Source organism: Hemitrygon akajei, chromosome 5 (assembly GCF_048418815.1).
Source record: "Hemitrygon akajei chromosome 5, sHemAka1.3, whole genome shotgun sequence".
NCBI lineage: Eukaryota > Metazoa > Chordata > Chondrichthyes > Myliobatiformes > Dasyatidae > Hemitrygon > Hemitrygon akajei.
Window position 1 is genome coordinate 91951321 of NC_133128.1, and position 17439 is coordinate 91968759.

The 17439-nt window shown below is 42.9% G+C and overlaps 1 protein-coding gene across 4 annotated transcripts; it reads right to left on the reverse strand.

Moving 5' to 3' along the window:
• Positions 1 to 732: 732 nt before the first annotated feature.
• On the reverse strand, positions 733 to 10350 carry LOC140727979 (uncharacterized). Of its 4 annotated transcripts, XM_073046036.1 has the most exons (6): positions 10244 to 10284; positions 10063 to 10136; positions 8580 to 8648; positions 2622 to 2785; positions 2294 to 2472; positions 733 to 1058 (listed from the first exon to the last, which is right to left on the reverse strand). In XM_073046036.1, the coding sequence occupies exons 4-6, from the start codon at positions 2727 to 2729 to the stop codon at positions 830 to 832; spliced, it is 516 nt and encodes a 171-aa protein (XP_072902137.1). In that variant the 5' UTR covers positions 2730 to 2785; positions 8580 to 8648; positions 10063 to 10136; positions 10244 to 10284; the 3' UTR covers positions 733 to 829. The 4 variants fall into 4 exon arrangements, with proteins under 4 accessions (XP_072902137.1, XP_072902138.1, XP_072902140.1 ...); XM_073046037.1 differs by lacking the exon at positions 2294 to 2472 and having other exon boundaries at positions 10244 to 10350; XM_073046039.1 differs by lacking the exons at positions 2294 to 2472; positions 8580 to 8648 and having other exon boundaries at positions 10244 to 10350.
• Positions 10351 to 17439: the final 7089 nt, after the last annotated feature.

Sequence of the window (17439 nt, forward strand, 5' to 3'; positions counted from 1 at the left end):
TATCCATGGCCTCCTCTACTGTCAAAATGAATCCAAACTCAGGTTGGAGGAACAACACCTTATATACCGGCTGGGTAGCCTCCAACCTGATGGCATGAACATTGACTTCTCTAACTTCCGTTAATACCCCTCCTCCCCTTCTTAGCCCATCCCTGACATATTTAGTTGTTTTGCCTGTTCTCCATCTCCATCTGGTGTTCCGCTCCCCTCCTTTCTTTCTCCCGAGGCCTCCCATCCCATGATCCTTTCCCTTCTTCAGCTCTGTATCACTTTCGCTTGGCTTTCCAGCTCTTAGCTTCATCCCACCCCCTTCAGTCTTCTCCTATCATTTCGCATTTCCCCCTCCCCCCACTACTTTCAAATCTCTTACTATCTTTCCTTTTGGTTAATCCTGACGAAGGGTCTCGGCCCGAAACGTCGACAGAGCTTCTCCCTATAGATGCTGCCTGACCTGCTGTGTTCCACCAGCATTTTGTGTGTGTTGTTGTTTGAATTTCCAGCATCTGCAGATTTCCTCGTGTCAGCTGTGCGGGAATTTGGTCTGTGGCTGCATTTTTGATTTGTAATCTGTCCAGGTTACAAACAGGAATGGAATGCTGCTGTAACTGGGGTAGGACCTATACTCTAAATGACCACTTTCATGAACAATACAGAGAGGTGTTCACTGCTCTGGAACCCAACCTAAAAGAGCAAAGAGAAAGTCATGAGAAATGAGCGAGTGAGAGTCATCAGTAACAATTGATGTTTTTACTGAACTTGTCACTTCTGTGCATACAGGTAAAACTGAAGCAACAGTTTGGGTTTAGTCAGTTGACAATGCTGGTTTTTGTTATCTGTGGCTGAGCTGATTGATTCTCTGCAGCCCCTGGCGGTTGTTGATGGTCTTGTGCACGGTGATGAGGAACGGGAAGGCTGATGGGAGCTCCACACGGCTGCTGAGGTTCTGGTGCCCCCAGTGCAAACACTGCAGCTTATCCGCCAGGTCTCTCCGTCCAGCCCGCTCCAGAGCCACCTGCAGCCGCTTAGTTTTATTCTCTTGGTCCTTTGACTTTTCATACCTGAAACAATTTTTCAGAAGTGTGAGGTACAAACACAGCAGAGCCCTGGTAGCAAGTAGAGCTGCTGCCTCAACTCCCAAGACACACATTCAATCCTGACTTCAGGTGCTGTCTGCGTGGGGTTTGCACGTTCTCCTTGTGACCAGGTTCATTTCTCTCAGGTGTTCTAGTTTTTCCCACATCCCAAAGACACACAAGGTGAAAGTTAACATTGAACACAGACTGTACAGCACAGGAACAGGCCTTTCAATCCGTGATGTTGTGCCAAACAAAATCAGCTAAAGATTCCTAACTAATTCAAAGCCTTCTGCTTGCACATGGTCCATATCCCTCCATATTTATGTGCCTATTTAAGAGCCTCTTAAACTCCTCTATGCTGCCCTAAACAGCAGCGGAGTTACAGGTAGTAACTAAACACCTCGATGATATCTGCCTCCACCATCACTCCAGGCACTCACATGCTTTTAAGGTGAGAGGAGAGAAGTTCAAAGGAGATGTGTGAGAGTGCTGGGTGTATAGAATGCACTGTCAGGGGTGATGGTGGAGGCAGATACAAGGCATTTAAGAGGCTCTTAGATAGCTACATATTTGCATTGAATGAAGGGATGTGTAGGCAAAAGGGATAGTTTACTTAGGTATTAACGTAGTTTTGGACAGCATTGTGGGCTGAATGGCCTGTACCTGTGCTGTACTGTTCTGTTATATGTTCAGTTTTTAAAAAAACTTTCCACACACATCTCTTTCCCATTCTCAGCTGAAATGTGTCCTCTAATATTAGACATTTGACTCTGAGATCGTCCTTGATGCCTACCCTATCCACGTCTTTCATAATCATCGTTTTCTACCAGGTCTCCCCCTCAGCTTCACCACCCCAGAGAAAACAACCCAAGTTTGTCCAATCTCTCCTTATAGCTCATGCCCTCTAATCCAGGCAGCATCTTGGTGAGGCTCTTCTGCACCCTCCCCAAAGTCTCGACATCCTTCCTATAACGGGAATGCATTTCTCCACATGCAACCTAATCAGAGTTTCATAAAAATAAGTCACATAACTACTGCTTATGGTCAGTGTGTGATGCAATTAGTAGTTTTTCTCTCTCTGAGATTGCCAAGTCCCATTCACCCGCTCTAGTTTCCCTGTAAACTAATGGCTGTCCATTAATTCCTCCCTAATTCTCCTACTCCTACTGCATACCGGGACAATTTACAGTGGATGATTAACCAAACAAGCAGTTTACCTTTGGGATGTGGGAGAGAACCAGATTACCCAGAGGAAACCCACGCAATCACAGGGAGAACGTGCTGACTCCAGTGGAGGTTCAGGTTGTGGTACCAGCTTTGTGCCCCTGTGCTGACTTGCTTCATTGTCTGATAATGGTGTCGCACTTCTTCTGTCCACTCCTATCCAGCGGCCTACCTTTGGGAGACCAGACCTTTAGACTGCAGGCTTGGAGAGGTGTACACAAAATCAGAATACTAAACAGATCAGTAGTGCTAACTGGGAAACAGTAAGAGTTAATATGAGTTTGCAACATCTTAAAACTACTGATGAAACCCTTGACTCACCAGCTTTCCAACATTTTCTTGGCTTGCACATATTTCTGCATGGAGGCTGCTTGAAACCGACCAATGTCTGCCCTGGAGAATCCCAGCTCGAAAGCCACAAGGGTCCATTGAAAGCCAAGGTCTTTTGCAAGTTCTTGGATAAACTTCACATTGATCACAGCATCCTTGGGGCAGGACAACAGCTCTCTGTAAATAACACTCATGGAGTGCCAGTTTCAGACTGACAAGTCTTTATCAAGCAGAACTGCAGACAGATTAGGAGAATATGAAGGGAAATGCCATCAAGATGTTATTATTGTTAGCCAAGGTATGCAAGAGGGTTATTAGGATGGAGATGAACAGAAACATGGGACAGCTGGTGTTAATTTCAATGTACAGTATGTTAATCTAAGTTTATATTAACGTATGTTTGTCATGTTTTTGATGCATTTCAAGTATGAATGCCCATGACAGTAAACTTGAACTTGCTACCTCACTGCTCTGCCAGTACAGCCTGTGTGGCATTTGCGCAATCTCTCTGTGACCCCGCGGCAGCTTAATTTGCTGCTAAAAGTTACCCCCAGTGTGTAAGTGAAGTCTGGAGGGAAATAAAATGGGAAAAGTGTAGTGTTACTATGAACGGGTGGTTGATGGTTGATGCAAATATGGTAGGCTGAAGGGCCTGTTCACCAGCAGAGTTAGTTACCTTAATGAAACCACTGAGAGATGAGTTCCCATCTTCCCATCACTCTCCTTACCATTTATTAATAATCTAAGGGACAGGAAACAAAGTTTATGGTGACCTGTTGTGTCTTGGGTTAAGGGAAGTAACTCCCAGGACTTGGTTCTGAAGCTCTGTCATTTTACCCATATATTAATAACATTAATGGGAAGACACAAGATGCAAGGTCAAGGCTGGCAGATGACATTAAAACGTGTAACTATGGTAAATACTGACATCTCAGGAGGACAGACTGGTAAAGTGGGGCAGGAGAAACTACCACATTCATTTGTCTATGTTCTTTTGTCCAACTTCTCACTCTCTACCTGCACCCTTTCACTCACTGACAATAGACAGTAGGTGCAGGAGTAGGCCATTCGGCCCTTTGAGCCAGAATCGCCATTCAATGTGATCATGGCTTATCATACACAATCAGTACCCCGTTCCTGCCCTCTCCCCATATCCCTTGACTCCACCATCTCTAAGAGCTCTATCTCTTTCTTGAAAGCATCCAGAGAATTGGCCTTCACTGCCTTCTGAGGCAGAGCATTCCATAGATCCACAACTCTCTGGGTGAAAAAGTTTTTCCTCAACTCTGTTCTAAATTGCCTATCCCTTATTCTTAACCCTCATTGATAGAGTTTCACCCCATCAGAGACATCCACACTCCCTGCTGCTTCTTTTATCCCCTTCCCATCTCTCACCGAGGGTGTTTGATCTCAAAATATTAATTGTTCTCATTCCGTAGATGTGGCTTGACCTGCTGAGTATTTCCAACATGTTCTTTTTGTATTTCAATTTGCAACATCTGATGATATTTTTAATTTTCATGTAACAATCAAGGTATACCAATGTAAATTTTGGGTTCCTTTCTGGACATCGTAGTTTCACCAGAAGAATAAAGCATTATGGACTGTACTATATGGAGGGATTTGTAGCTAGCAGAGAGCTCTTCCCATTAACAGATCGCTCAGGGACTGGGGAAGGTGAACAGCTTTAAATTTTTGGTCACGAGATACAAAGGGCACGTGAAGAAAACACAAAATGCAGCGATGAGCTAGAATTCACAACATATAATAACATTGGAAGCAAGGTCAATTGGGATCTTCCAAAAGGAAATTGATGCACACTGGGGAGGTGACGATTTGGTTTATTACTGTCACATGTACCAAGACACAGTGCATAAGGTTTGTCTGTGTGCCTTCCAGACAGATCATTCCAAACACAAGAACATTGTGGTGGTAAAAAGGAAAGCAAAACAGAATGCAGAATATAGGGTTACAGTTACAGAGAAAGGTGGCACAGTAACGTAGTGGTTAGCGCAATGCTTTACAGTATCAGCGACCTGCGTTCAGTTTCTGCCACTGCCTGTAAGGAGCCTGTATGTTCTCCCCATAATTGTGTTGGTTTCCTCCCAGTTCTCTGGATTCCTCCCACAGTCCAAAGGTTGGTAGGTTAATCAGTCATTGGAAATTGCCCATGATTAGGCTAGGATTAATTGGGGGTAAACATGAGGAAATCTGCTGATGTTGGAAATTCAAACAACACACACAAAATGCTGGTGGAACACAGCAGGCCAGGCAGCATCCATAAGGAGAAGCACTGTCGACGTTTCAGGCCAAGACCCTTCGTCAGGACTAACTGAAAGGAAGGATACTAAGAGATTTGAAAGTAGTAGGGGGAGGGGGAAATGTGAAATGATAGGAGAAGACCGGAGGGGGTGGGATGAAGCTAAGAGCTGGAAAGGTGATTGGCAAAAGTGATACAGAGCTGGAGAAGAGAAAGGGTCATGGGACGGGAGCCTCGGGTGAAAGAAAGGGGGAGGGGGGAGCACCAGAGGGAGATGGAGAACAGGCAGAGTGATGGGCAGAGAGAGAGAAAAAAACAAACAACTAAATATTGTCAGGGATGGAGTAAGAAGGGTAGGAGGGGCATTAACAGAAGTTAGAGAAGTCAGTGTTCATGCCATCAGGTTGGAGGCTCCCCAGCCGGTATATAAGGTATTGTTCCTCCAACCTGAGTGTGGCTTCATCTTGACAGTAGGGGAGGCCATGGATAGACATATCAGAATGGGAATGGGACGTGGAATTAAAATGTGTGGCCACTGGGAGAACCTGCTTTCTCTGGCGGACCGAGCGTAGGTGTTCAGCGAAACGGTCTTCCAGTCTTCGTCGGGTCTCACCAATATATAAAAGGCCACACCGGGAGCACCGGACGCAGTATACCACACCAGCCAACAACGTATAATTCTGCATAACTTCCGCCACCTCCAATGGGATCCCACTACCAAGAACATCTTTCCCTCACCCTCTTTCTGCTTTCCGCAGGGATTGCTCCCTACGCGACTCCCTTGTCCACTCGTTCCTGCCCCCCATCCCTTCCCACCAATCTCCCTCTTGGCACTTATCCTTGCAAGTGGAACAAGTGCTACACCTGCCCTTACACTTCCTCCCTCACCACCATTCAGGGCCCCAGACAGTCCTTCCAGGTGAGGCGACACTTCACCTGTGAGTCGGCTGGTGTGGTATACTGCGTCCGGTGCTCCCAGTGTGGCCTTTAATATATTGGTGAGACCCGACACAGACTGGGAGACCGTTTTGCTGAACACCTACGCTCGGTCCGCCAGAGAAAGCAGGTTCTCCCGGTGGCCACACATTTTAATTCCACGTCCCATTCCCATTCTGATATGTCTATCCATGGCCTCCTCTACTGTCAAGATGAAGCCACACTCAGGTTGGAGGAACAACACCTTATATACCGGCTGGGTAGCCTCCAACCTGATGGCATGAACATTGACTTCTCTAACTTCTGTTAATGCCCCTCCTCCCCTTCTTAGCCCATCCCTGACAAATTTAGTTGTTTGTTTTTTTCGGTCTCCTCTGCCCATCACTCTGCCTGTTCTCCATCTCCCTCTGGTGCTCCTCCCTCCCCCTTTCTTTCACCCGAGGCTCCCGTCCCATGATCCTTTCCCTTCTCCAGCTCTGTATCACTTTTGCCAATCACCTTTCCAGCTCTTAGCTTCAACCCACCCCTTCCGGGTTTCTCCTATCATTTCGCATTTCACCCTCCCCCCACTACTTTCAAATCTCTTAGTATCTTTCCTTTCAGTTAGTCCTGATGAAGGGTCTCAGCCCGAAACATCGACTGTGCTTCTCCTTATAGATGCTGCCTGGCCTGCTGTGTTCCACCAGCATTTTGTGTGTGTTAAGGCCTATTCTGTACTATATCTCCATAAATAAATAGTGCCGTGTAGGTAGACAAATAAAGAGCAGGAGTGTGGTGAGATAGACTGAGATCTTTATTGTATTGAGGTCTGGTAGCGGTGGGATAGAAGCTGTGCACTTCCTTTCAGGCTTTTGTATCTTCTGCCTGAGAGACAAGAAGAGAAAATGACCGGGGTAGGAGGGTCCTTGATTATTCTGGCTGCTATACCGAGGTTGTGGGAAGTATTGTGGAGTGGATGGAGGGCAGCTGATTGATGATTTGTGTAACGAACTGAAGTGTTTTCAGAACTTTCTGCAGTCACAGACAGAAGAGTTGCCAAACCAAGCTGTGATACATCAGCATAGGATGTTTTCTATGGGGCATCAGTGAAAAAATTCAGGGTTTTTTGAAGAGAGAAGGGGAAAGGGACTCAGAAGATTGCTCCTACTAAACTTAGCATAGATGTGATGGACCCAATGGTCTCCTTCTAAGCTGTAACTATTCGATGATTGCAAAAAATAGATGAAGATTTTCTGCAGGGATGAAGAATGTAAAATTGGAAGGGATAGATTTAAGGCAAGAGGGGAAAGAGTCAAAGAGGGACAAGAGTTTACACAGAGGGTAAAGGCTATATAGAATGAGCTGACAGGGGAGGTAGTAAAAGCAGGAACAGTTGTATCATTTAAAAGATATTTGGTCAGGCATGGATAAGAAAGGTTTAGAGCAATGGTTCACAAAGTGGGTAATATTGCCCCCAACCCAGCAGTGGTGGAAGTTTCTCAAAGGGCAATAAAGTTAAACGGGTGGTGAGGGACGCTCAGTAGCAAGGACGGCAGCTGAAGGTTTTATTTAAGAAATGAATTACTTATTAAAAGCATTTGATGTTCAGTGCCTCATAATTGATTACAATGATACTAAGGGAATGATCTTGCTAACCCACCATTCTCTTAGACTTTGCTCAAAGCACGTTATAGTTGTTGAAAAACAATATGACATCTATGTGGACTGAAGAAATCGCGTTATTTCCAGGCCCAGCTGCACATTGTGTTCAATACTGTAGCACAGTGTTAGCTCGTATGAATCCCATACTCTAATCATGCAGCAGTTCAGTTCCTGTGAATTAGGGTTTGGCATTCAATGAGGTAAAGTTCAGAATCTGCCCTTTCAAATGGTCTTGACCACACTTCTTTAACCCACAGCATAACCGAGATATCACTACTCCACTTTCAGTACCTTCCGACGATGAGTGAGGTTTTATCTGGACATCATAACTTTCTGCTTTATGGATCACAGCGCTTGAGGTTGGACTTAAACAGTAGGTGATTGACCGTGGTTGTTAATCCATAACGAACATGGCAGAAGCAGACCAAATGAAAAAGAAGTCTAGATCGTATAGTGTGGAGTATCTGTAATATGGATTTAAGCCAGCACCAAGCAACTTACAGCAGCTAATGTGTCCGTTGAGTGAAACAGATTTTTTCAAGTGAGGCAATGAAACTGTCTGGGCTCCTTGGACGTTTGAAGAGAATACACTCTGATAAAACAAGCAAGAACTGACCTTATTTTCAGTCACTTTGTGAATACTTTCAGAAACGGAAAACATGTTTGCCAGCACTTCACAAAAAAAACAGTGATGGTTTGCTAGCTTCATATAATATTGCATTGTTCATTGCTAAATCTGGAAAGAACCATACAATTGGAGAAGAACTGATTCTGCTGGCAATAAGGGAAGTTCTAAGTACAGTTTTGCATAAGTCACCAGAACAAATAATTAAAGTGATTCTCGAGACAACTCGGTTCAAAGATGAATAGATGAAATGTCTGAGAACGTGAAAGACACATTGTGCAACATACTTCGGAAAAAAAAGTTGCTCTGCAGTTAGATGAGTCAACTTTGCCGGGCAATTAATCTTTGCTTCTTGGTTATGTTTGCTTCATAAAAGATGGAAGTGTGGTTCAAGAGTTGTTATTGCAAGTGGACTAGAAAGAGATATGAAGGAGTTAGTATTTCAGGTTGTTGAGCATTTTTTCAAAGAGAAGGACATTCTGCTCACCAACGTTCTTGCTTGTGGAACAGATGGGGCATCATCAATGACAGGATACCAGCGTGGGGTTATTATTTCCTAAAAAAAAGCTGTACCTAATTTACAATTCACAGACAACATCTTTTCACAAAAAAACTTAAGCAATTGATTGCACGAATCATCAAGTGCTGTTATCACAGTGCTAAATAAAATCAAGTCCCATGCTCTTAATTCTCGACTATTTTCAGAGCTTTGTATTGAGAATGATAAACAGTTTGAATGCTGACGGCTCTCAAAAGGTAAATGACTGAGACATTCTTATGCCATTTTTGAAACTGTGATAAAATTCTTTGAAGATTCAAATACTTCATTCTGTAGTCAACTCAAGAATACTAGGCATCACATTGCTTATTTGTCAGAATCATTCACAAATTTTAATGAAATCAACCTTCAGTTGCAAGTAAATAATGTCAATCTTATCAGTCAAATCAGTTGTCTCCACATTTCTGTCCATGTAAATCCTATTTAAGTGTAACATTGGCTATTGTAACATTTTCCAATTCCTGAGCCTCTCTGAGCTGGCAAAGGAAGAAAGAACACCAGATGATTATCTTCAAGTATAGTGTATCAACCTGCGTGAGCTATATAAAGACATGTCAGAGAGATTTCAGGATCTTCTCTTGAACCAAATTTCAGATTGGATAATAAATCTATTTCTGAACACTGGTAATGAAGAAATAACAGGAACAATGGAGGAAGAACTGATGTCACTACAAAATGACATTTACCTGAGGCCAGGGTTGAAAAAATTATATTAAGACTTGGTTGCAGAAAGAAATTTCTGAACACTATCCTGCACTGTGGAAAAAAGTCAATATGTTCTTTATTGCCTTCCTAACATCATATTTAGTGGAGCACGATTTCAGAACAATTACCCAACTACTTTCAAAGCAACAAAACAGACTGCAAATTACTGAACATGGGGATCTGAGACGCCTTCTGAATGTTATTTAGCCTGATATCACTGCACCAAGTCCATCCATCTAACTGAAAGGTGAAAGAGTAATGAAATAATTCATAGCTGGACTACTAATGTACGCTCCGAAATTGTGGATGAAAATTGTTTTTGCAGTAATTAAATAATTTTATTTGTAGCTTTAAATAGATTTTTTTGCAATTATTTGTTACTGCTTTGAATTTTCAATTCCCATCTTCTTTCACTAAGCATTGTAAATCAAAATTCTTTATAGGTTTATGTAATGTCCAGAAAGGGAAGAGAGGGCACTGGGGATGTGGTCTGGAAGCCAAGGGGGTAGTAACACAAAAAGTTTGGGAACCACTGCTTTAGAGGGACATGCACCAAATGTAGGCAAACGGGGCTAGCTCAGATAGACAGGTTGTTCAGCTTGGACGAGTTGAACCAAATGGTCTATTTCCATGCTTTTTAACATTTTGACTTTAAAACATGTTTAGCACAACCAAATGGTAATTTTGCTTAAGCAGGTTTACTTGCCTCCTGAGTTCTGTTAGCCATGGGGATCTGTAACAATATATCACACTTCACAGGGATCCTGGTTATTCTTGGTTCTGATGAATATTAGAATAAGAGCAAATGACACAATGACAGAACAACCAACCACACAATTCAGCTTTAAATTACCACAAAAATAAAACACAAAGATTAGCTAACATACCTGTTTGCCTTGAACAATACCTTGAGGATTAATTCAGAAATACTTGAAAGTCAGGGAGAAATGGACTGTTGCTATGTTGTAACTAAAAACACAACTATCCTGACCACTTTATTGACTACTGAGTTAAAAATTAAGTAAGTTGTGTTATACTTCACAAGGCAGTTAACCTTGGATAGCCGTGTAAATTAATTGTGCATTATCCCTGAAACAGTCTTCAGCCAAACTCGTTCACACTGGCCAAAGAGCCTACCTGAGCCAAATTACACTAAACCTTTCCTATCCATGTACATATCCAAAAGTCTTTTAAATGTTGTAATTGTACCTGCATCAACCACTTCCTCTGGAGGCTTGTTCCATATACAGACTACCCTCTGAAAATCTTACCCCTCTCACTTTACACCTATGCAGTCTCATTTTAGATTTCTCCACCCTGAGAAAAAGACTGTGAACATCCACCTTATCCACACCCATCATGATTCTATAAACCTCTGAAGAGATCCCCTCAGCCTCATTCCTCCAGGATTATACAAGCCGTTCAAAAGTATTGACCTCCCTTGGAAGTTTTCATGTTTTATTATGTTACAACATTGAATCGCAGTGGATTTAATTTGACTTTTTTCACACTGATCAACATAAAAAGACTCTTTTTCTAAGTGAAAACAGATCTCTACAAAGTTATCTAAATTAATTACAAATATAAAACACAAAATAATTGATTGCATAAGTATTCACCCCCTTTAATATGACACACCAAATCATCCCTGGTGCAGCCAATTGGTTTTAAAAGTCACATACTGTAGTTAGTTGAATGGAGATCACCTGTGTGCAATCAAGGTGTTTCAATTGATTGTAGTAAAAGTACATCTGGATCTGAAGGTCCAGCTGCTGGAGAGTCAGTATACTGGCAAAACCATGGAGTCAAAAGAACACTCCACAAAAAGGGTATTGAAGAGCACAATTCAGGAGATGTATACAAGAAAATTTTCAAGTCACTGAATATCCCAGTTAAGTCAGTCATCAAGAAATGGAAAGAATGTGGCATCACTGTAAATCTGTCTAGAGTAAGCTGTCCTCAAAAACTGAATGACTGTGCAAGGGGACTAGTGAGGGAGGCCACCAAGAGACCAATGACAACTCTGGAGGAGCTGCAAGCTTCAGTGATTGAGATGGGAGAGACTGCGCATACAACTGTTGCCCGGGTGCTTCACCAGTCACAGCTTTATGGGAGAGTGACAAAGAGAAAGCCACTGTTGAAAAACACTCACATGAAATCTCAGCTAAAGTTTGCCAGAAGGTATGTGGGAGACTCTGAAGTTGACCGGAAAACGCCAAACACCACACATCATCAAAAACACACCATCCCTACCGTGAAGTACGGGAATGTGGGGATGCTTCACTGCAGCAGGCCCTGTAAGGCTTGTGAAGATAGAGGGTAAAATGAATGGAGCAAAATACAGGGAAATCCTGGAAGAAAACCTGATGTAGTCTGCAAGAGAAATGCAACTTGGGAGAAGATTAGTTTTCCAGCAAGACAATAACACCAAGCATAAAGCCAAAGCTACAGAGGAATGGCTTTAAAATAACAAAGTTCATGTCCTGGAATGGCCAAGTCAGAGTCCAGACCTCAATCCAATTGAGAATTGTGGTTGGACTTGAAAAGGGCTGTTCACTCATGATCCCCATGCAATCTAACAGAGCTTTAGCAGTTTTGTAAAGAAGAATGGGGGAAATTTGCAGTGTCCAGATATACAAAGCTGCTAGAGACCTATCCACACAGACTCAAAGCTGTAATTGCTGCCAAAGGTGCATCTAATGAATACTAAAGGGGGTGAATAAATACACAATCAATTATTTTGTTTTTAATATCACCAAGACCAAGGAGATGGTGGTGGACTTTAGGAGATCTAGGCCTCATATGGAGCCAGTGATCATTAATGGAGAATGTGTGGAGCAGGTTAAGACCTACAAGTATCTGGGAGTACAGTTAGACGAGAAGCTAGACTGGACTGCCAACACAGATGCCTTGTGCAGGAAGGCACAGAGTCGACTGTACTTCCTAAGAAGGTTGGCGTCATTCAATGTCTGTAGTGAGATGCTGAAGATGTTCTATAAGTCAGTTGTGGAGAGCGCCCTCTTCTTTGTGGTGGCGTGTTGGGGAGGAAGCATTAAGAAGAGGTACGCCTCACGTCTAATAAGCTGGTAAGGAAGGCGGGCTCTGTCGTGGGCAAAGTACTGGAGAGTTTAACATCGGTAGCTGAACAAAGGGCGCTGAGTAGGCTACGGTCAATTATGGATAACTCTGAACATCCTCTACATAGCACCATCCAGAGACAGAGAAGCAGTTTCAGCGACAGGTTACTATCGATGCAATGCTCCTCAGACAGGATGAAGAGGTCAATACTCCCCAATGCCATTAGGCTTTACAATTCTACCGCCAGGACTTAAGAACTTTTTAAAAGCTATTATTAATGCTTTTTGAGATAGTGATTTAGATGCATATCATATTTTTTACTGAGTTAAGTATTGTATGTAATTAGTTTTGCTACAACAAGTGTATGGGACATTGGAAAAAAAGTTGAATTTCCCCATGGGGATGAATAAAGTATCTATCTATCTATCTATCTATCTAGATCACTTTGTAAAGATCTGTTTTCACTTTGACACAAAAGGTTTCTGTTGATCAGTATCAAAAAAAAGCAAATTAGAAACATAGAAAACCTACAGCACAGTACAGGCCCTTCAGCCCACAATGCTGTGCTAAACATGTATTTACTTAGAAATTACCTAAGGTTACCCATAGCCCTCTATTTTTCTAAACTCCATGTACCTATCCAGGAGTCTTTTAAAAGACCCTATCATATCCACCTCCACAACTGTCACCGGCCGCTCGTTCCACGCACTCATCACTCTCTGCGTAAAAAAAACTTACCCCTGACATCTCCTCTGTACCTACTTCCAAGCACCTTAAAACTGTGACCGCTTGTATTAGCCATTTCAGCCCTGGGAAAAAGCCTCTGACTATCCACATGATCAATGCCTCTCATCATCTTACAAAACCTCTATCAGGTCACCTCTCATTCTCTGCCGCTCCAAGGAGAAAAGGCCGAGTTCACTCAACCTGTTCTCATAAGGCATGCTCCCCAGTCCAGGCAACATCCTTGTAAATCTCCTCTGCACCCTTTCTATAACTTCCACATCCTTCCTGTAATGAGGTGACCAGAACTAAGCAGTACTCCAAGTGGGGTCTGACTAGGGTCCTATATAGCTGTTACATTACCCCTCGGCTCTTAAACTCAATCCCACGATTGATGAAGGCCAATGCACTGTATGCCTTCTCAACTACAGAGTCAAACTGCATAGCAGCTTTGAGTGTCCTATGGACTCAGACCCCAAGATCCCTCTGATCCTCCACACTGCCAAGAGTCTTACCATTAACACTATATTCTGCCATCATATTTGACCTACCAAAATGAACCATGTCACACTTGTCTGGGTTGAACTTCATCTGCCACTTCTCAGCCCAGTTTTGTATCCTATCAATGTCCCGCTGTAACCTCTGACAGCCCTCCACACTATCCACAACACCCCCAATCTTTGTGTCATCAGCAAATTTACTAATCTATCCCTCCACTTCCTCATCCAGGCCATTTATAAAGTAATGGTGGTGAAGTTTGGAGGGGTTGATATGCATAATTTTTTTTAGAGAGTTATTTCTTTTACATAAATACTTTTGAAAAATTGCCCATCTATCTCCCACTATGTCACAATACCACTTCCTGCTCTATATGTTCCTCTGTTGTTAATAAGGGTTTACCAGTAATTTTCTATCACCTTCTGATTATACTGGGATTCTCCCTCTAAGTAAACCTCACCCAGAGTGCACTTATCCTGTTACCAAAATGATGTTGCAAAATGGACAAGTAATGAGGACAATGATATTACTTCAAAGAACAGAGGGACAAGCATGTCCAACCTACCTCAATATTACACAGTACTGGTGTTGGTTAATCAGGGTGAACTAACAATTTGCACAGGTTTCCAAACTCAGGGTCCCTGTCTCTGTGGTCCCAGGTCTACCACTGAAATAGCTCAAGACTTCTGTTTATATTCCCTTTCCAGCCTTTTGTATTCAATCAAGCTTGCAGGCTCTCGTGTTAAGAATATATGGCGTTATTCACGGTCAAACACATCTATCAGTCTTTGATGTTCTTTTTGCAAATTCTTCAGGTATCTTCTTCAAATCCTGAATTGTTGGAGAATCATAGAGTTATACAGAATGGAAATAGGCATTTGGCCCAAGTGGTCTATACCAACCAAAATGATCATCTAAGCCAGAAGCTCCCAACCATAGACCCCTGCCATTAATTGAGGGGTCTGTGAACCCCAGGTTGGGAATTCTTGATCTACGCTGATCCCATATGCCCATGCCTGGCCAATATCTCGCCAAACTTCTCCTAACTATCTACCAATCAGAATCAGGTTTATTATCACCAACATGTGTCATGAAATTTGTTAACTTAGCAGCAGTTCAATGCAATACATAATATAGCAGAAGAAATTTAAAAAATTATAAAAGTAACTAAGTAATTCAATTACTATATATATTGATTAAAAATCATGCAAAAATCAAAAATAATATATATTAAAAAATGAGGTAGTGTTCATGGGTTCAATGTCCATTTAGGAATCGATGGCAGACCGGAAGAAGTTTGTTCCTGAATCGCTGAGTGTGTGCCTTCAGGCTTCTGTATCTCCTACTTGAAGGTAACAGTGAGAAAAGGGCATGCCCTGGGTGCTGGAGGTCCTTAATAATGGACACTGCCTTTCTGAGACAACACTCCTTGAAGATGTTTGGGTTCTTTGTAGGCTAGTACCCAAGACGGAGCTGACTAGATTTACAACCCTCTGCAGTAGCCCCCACCCACCCCCCCCCCATAACAGACAGTGATGCAGCCTGTCAGAATGCTTTCCAAGTGTCTTTTAAATGCTGTTCTTGTTCCTGCCTCAACTACTTCCTTCGGCAGCTTGTTCCATATATAGTCCACCCTTTGTGTGTTAAAAAAACATCTGCCCCTGAACATCCTATTAAATCTTTTCCCTCTCTCCTTAAACCCATGTCCTCTTGATTTTGATTCCCCCAACCCTGTGAAAAAGATTGAGTACACCCTATCTATGCACCTCATGATTTTATACACTTCTATAAGATCACTCTTCAATCTCTCATGCTCGAAGGAATAAAGTCCTGGCCTGTTCAGTCACTCTCTATAACTCAAGCCCTCAAGTCCTGTCAACATTCTTGAAAATTTTCTTTGCACTCTTTCCAGCGTAATGATGTCCTTCCTGTATCAAGATTACCAACACTGTACACAATAGTGCAAGAGTGTCCTCACCAATGTCTTGTACAACTGTAATACATGGTATTAATCAGGTTATACCCATATTTGTAAACCTTTTTTAAAAATTCTTCAGGCACTCCTAAACTATAGGACCCTTCCCTCCTTCTTATAATAATAACTAATTCATAATTAATCACCTGTCTAACCAGACTTTGGGTTCCCATTGATACTGACTTTCCTGCCAATCTTTACTCTACCATGATTAGCCTTAAGATATTTCCCAAAGTTCTAACCTTACTAATGCTTCAGATGTTATTTGTGGCCATCTGTACAACCTGCCTTCTATACCTCCTTTGAGTGCAATGAAATTCCCTGCTCACACGGTAAACAGTATATCTGATTAAAATAAGTACAGTGATGAACACATAATAGCAGAATAGTAAAAAGACAGTAACTCCATCTGTAATTTCTAATTAGTTAAATCAAGTTTAACATTCCTTCCTGCCCTACTTGATCAACAAAGTTTGCACACAATTCAAAGTGTCATAGACCATGGAAACAGGCCTTTTAGCCCAACTGGTCCTTGCAATCCAAGATGCCCATCCAAGCTAGGCCCATTTAGCCAACAACTTTGTAAACCTTTCCTATGCATTTATCCATCCAGCCGTCTTTTAAAAGTTGCTACAAAGGCCCCAGTTTTCCACAAAGGGTAGGGTATTTAGGAATGAAACGTGGAAAAATTTATTTCTCAAAGTGTCCTGAACCTGAGGAATACACCAGCTCAGAAGACAGTTGAGGCCAAATTATTCATGAAGCGGGGGAGGTAATAGGGATAATCCTTGGATTTTTAGATCAGTGAGCCTTAACTTAGCGTTGAGCAAGCTATTAGAAAGGATTCTTAAGGGCAGAATTTGAGTATTTGGAGAAGCATGGTCTTATTAGGGATAGTCAGCATGGCTTTGTGAGAGCCACTCAAGCCTAACTGAGATTTTCCAGGAGGAATAAACGACAAGCTAAAACATACAAGTACTCTTTTGACTTCAACCACTTTCCACGCTCTTGTCTACAGCTGCACATCCAGATTGGACTCCCACTGCAAACATACCCACCAAGTTCACGGCCCTAGTTTTCCCAAACCTCACTCCAGCTCCATTCAATATGCCGAGATCCTACCAAGCAGGACAGTAGGGCAGTCACATTTACTGTAGATACAAAGTGTATGGGGGGCGGGGGGATTGTATCAGGCAGCAAAGTCGGGAAGGCACAGGATTACGGATGATGGAGCACTCTTCACAGACCTCACCCCACTTCATCTTCCCTGGAAGCAATAGCCAACACCAAATGCCAGCTCTATTCATAATTCCCTCCAAGTCAACGGTAAGAAGATGCCTGACGACATCATCGCGTATTGGAAATGGTCGGTTGTAGCGATGTGCTACACACAGCACTGAAATAACGACACGCAGTCGGTAAGTCGTTTCGAGACTAGTTTATTCAAACTTCGCGGTGCTGGTATTTAAATCCCTAGCGCCCGCCCTCTCCAGGCGGAAATGACGTCAGAGGTGCATTACCAAAGTCTCTCCCCGTGCGCTGGCTATTTGTGAGCCGGTTCGCCTGCACAGAAAGTGGGTCGCCACATAACCCCCCCCCCCCCCCCCCCCCCAGAACCGGCGATACACCCCCCAATGTCCTCAGTCTGGGTCGGACTCTGTTTGGGAGGTCTGCCTCTGCGCCGCAGTGCCTGAACCGCGACTGGCTGCGCCAAGTCCACATGGACTGGTTTGAGTCGGTCTACCGTGAAAACCTCCTCTTTCCCCCCAATGTCCAGAACGTACGTGGACCCGTTGTTGTTGATCACCC

Coding starts and splice junctions, on each gene's coding strand:
- LOC140727979 (XM_073046036.1), bottom strand. CDS start 2,729: ATGGACCCTTGTGGCTTTCGAGCTGGGATTCTCCAGGGCAGACATTGG. Junction 2,473..2,621: donor AAGAAAATGTTGGAAAGCTG/GTGAGTCAAGGG, acceptor GGTCTCCCAAAG/GTAGGCCGCTGGATAGGAGT. Junction 1,059..2,293: donor TTCTCTCCCACATCCCAAAG/GTAAACTGCTTG, acceptor AAATTGTTTCAG/GTATGAAAAGTCAAAGGACC.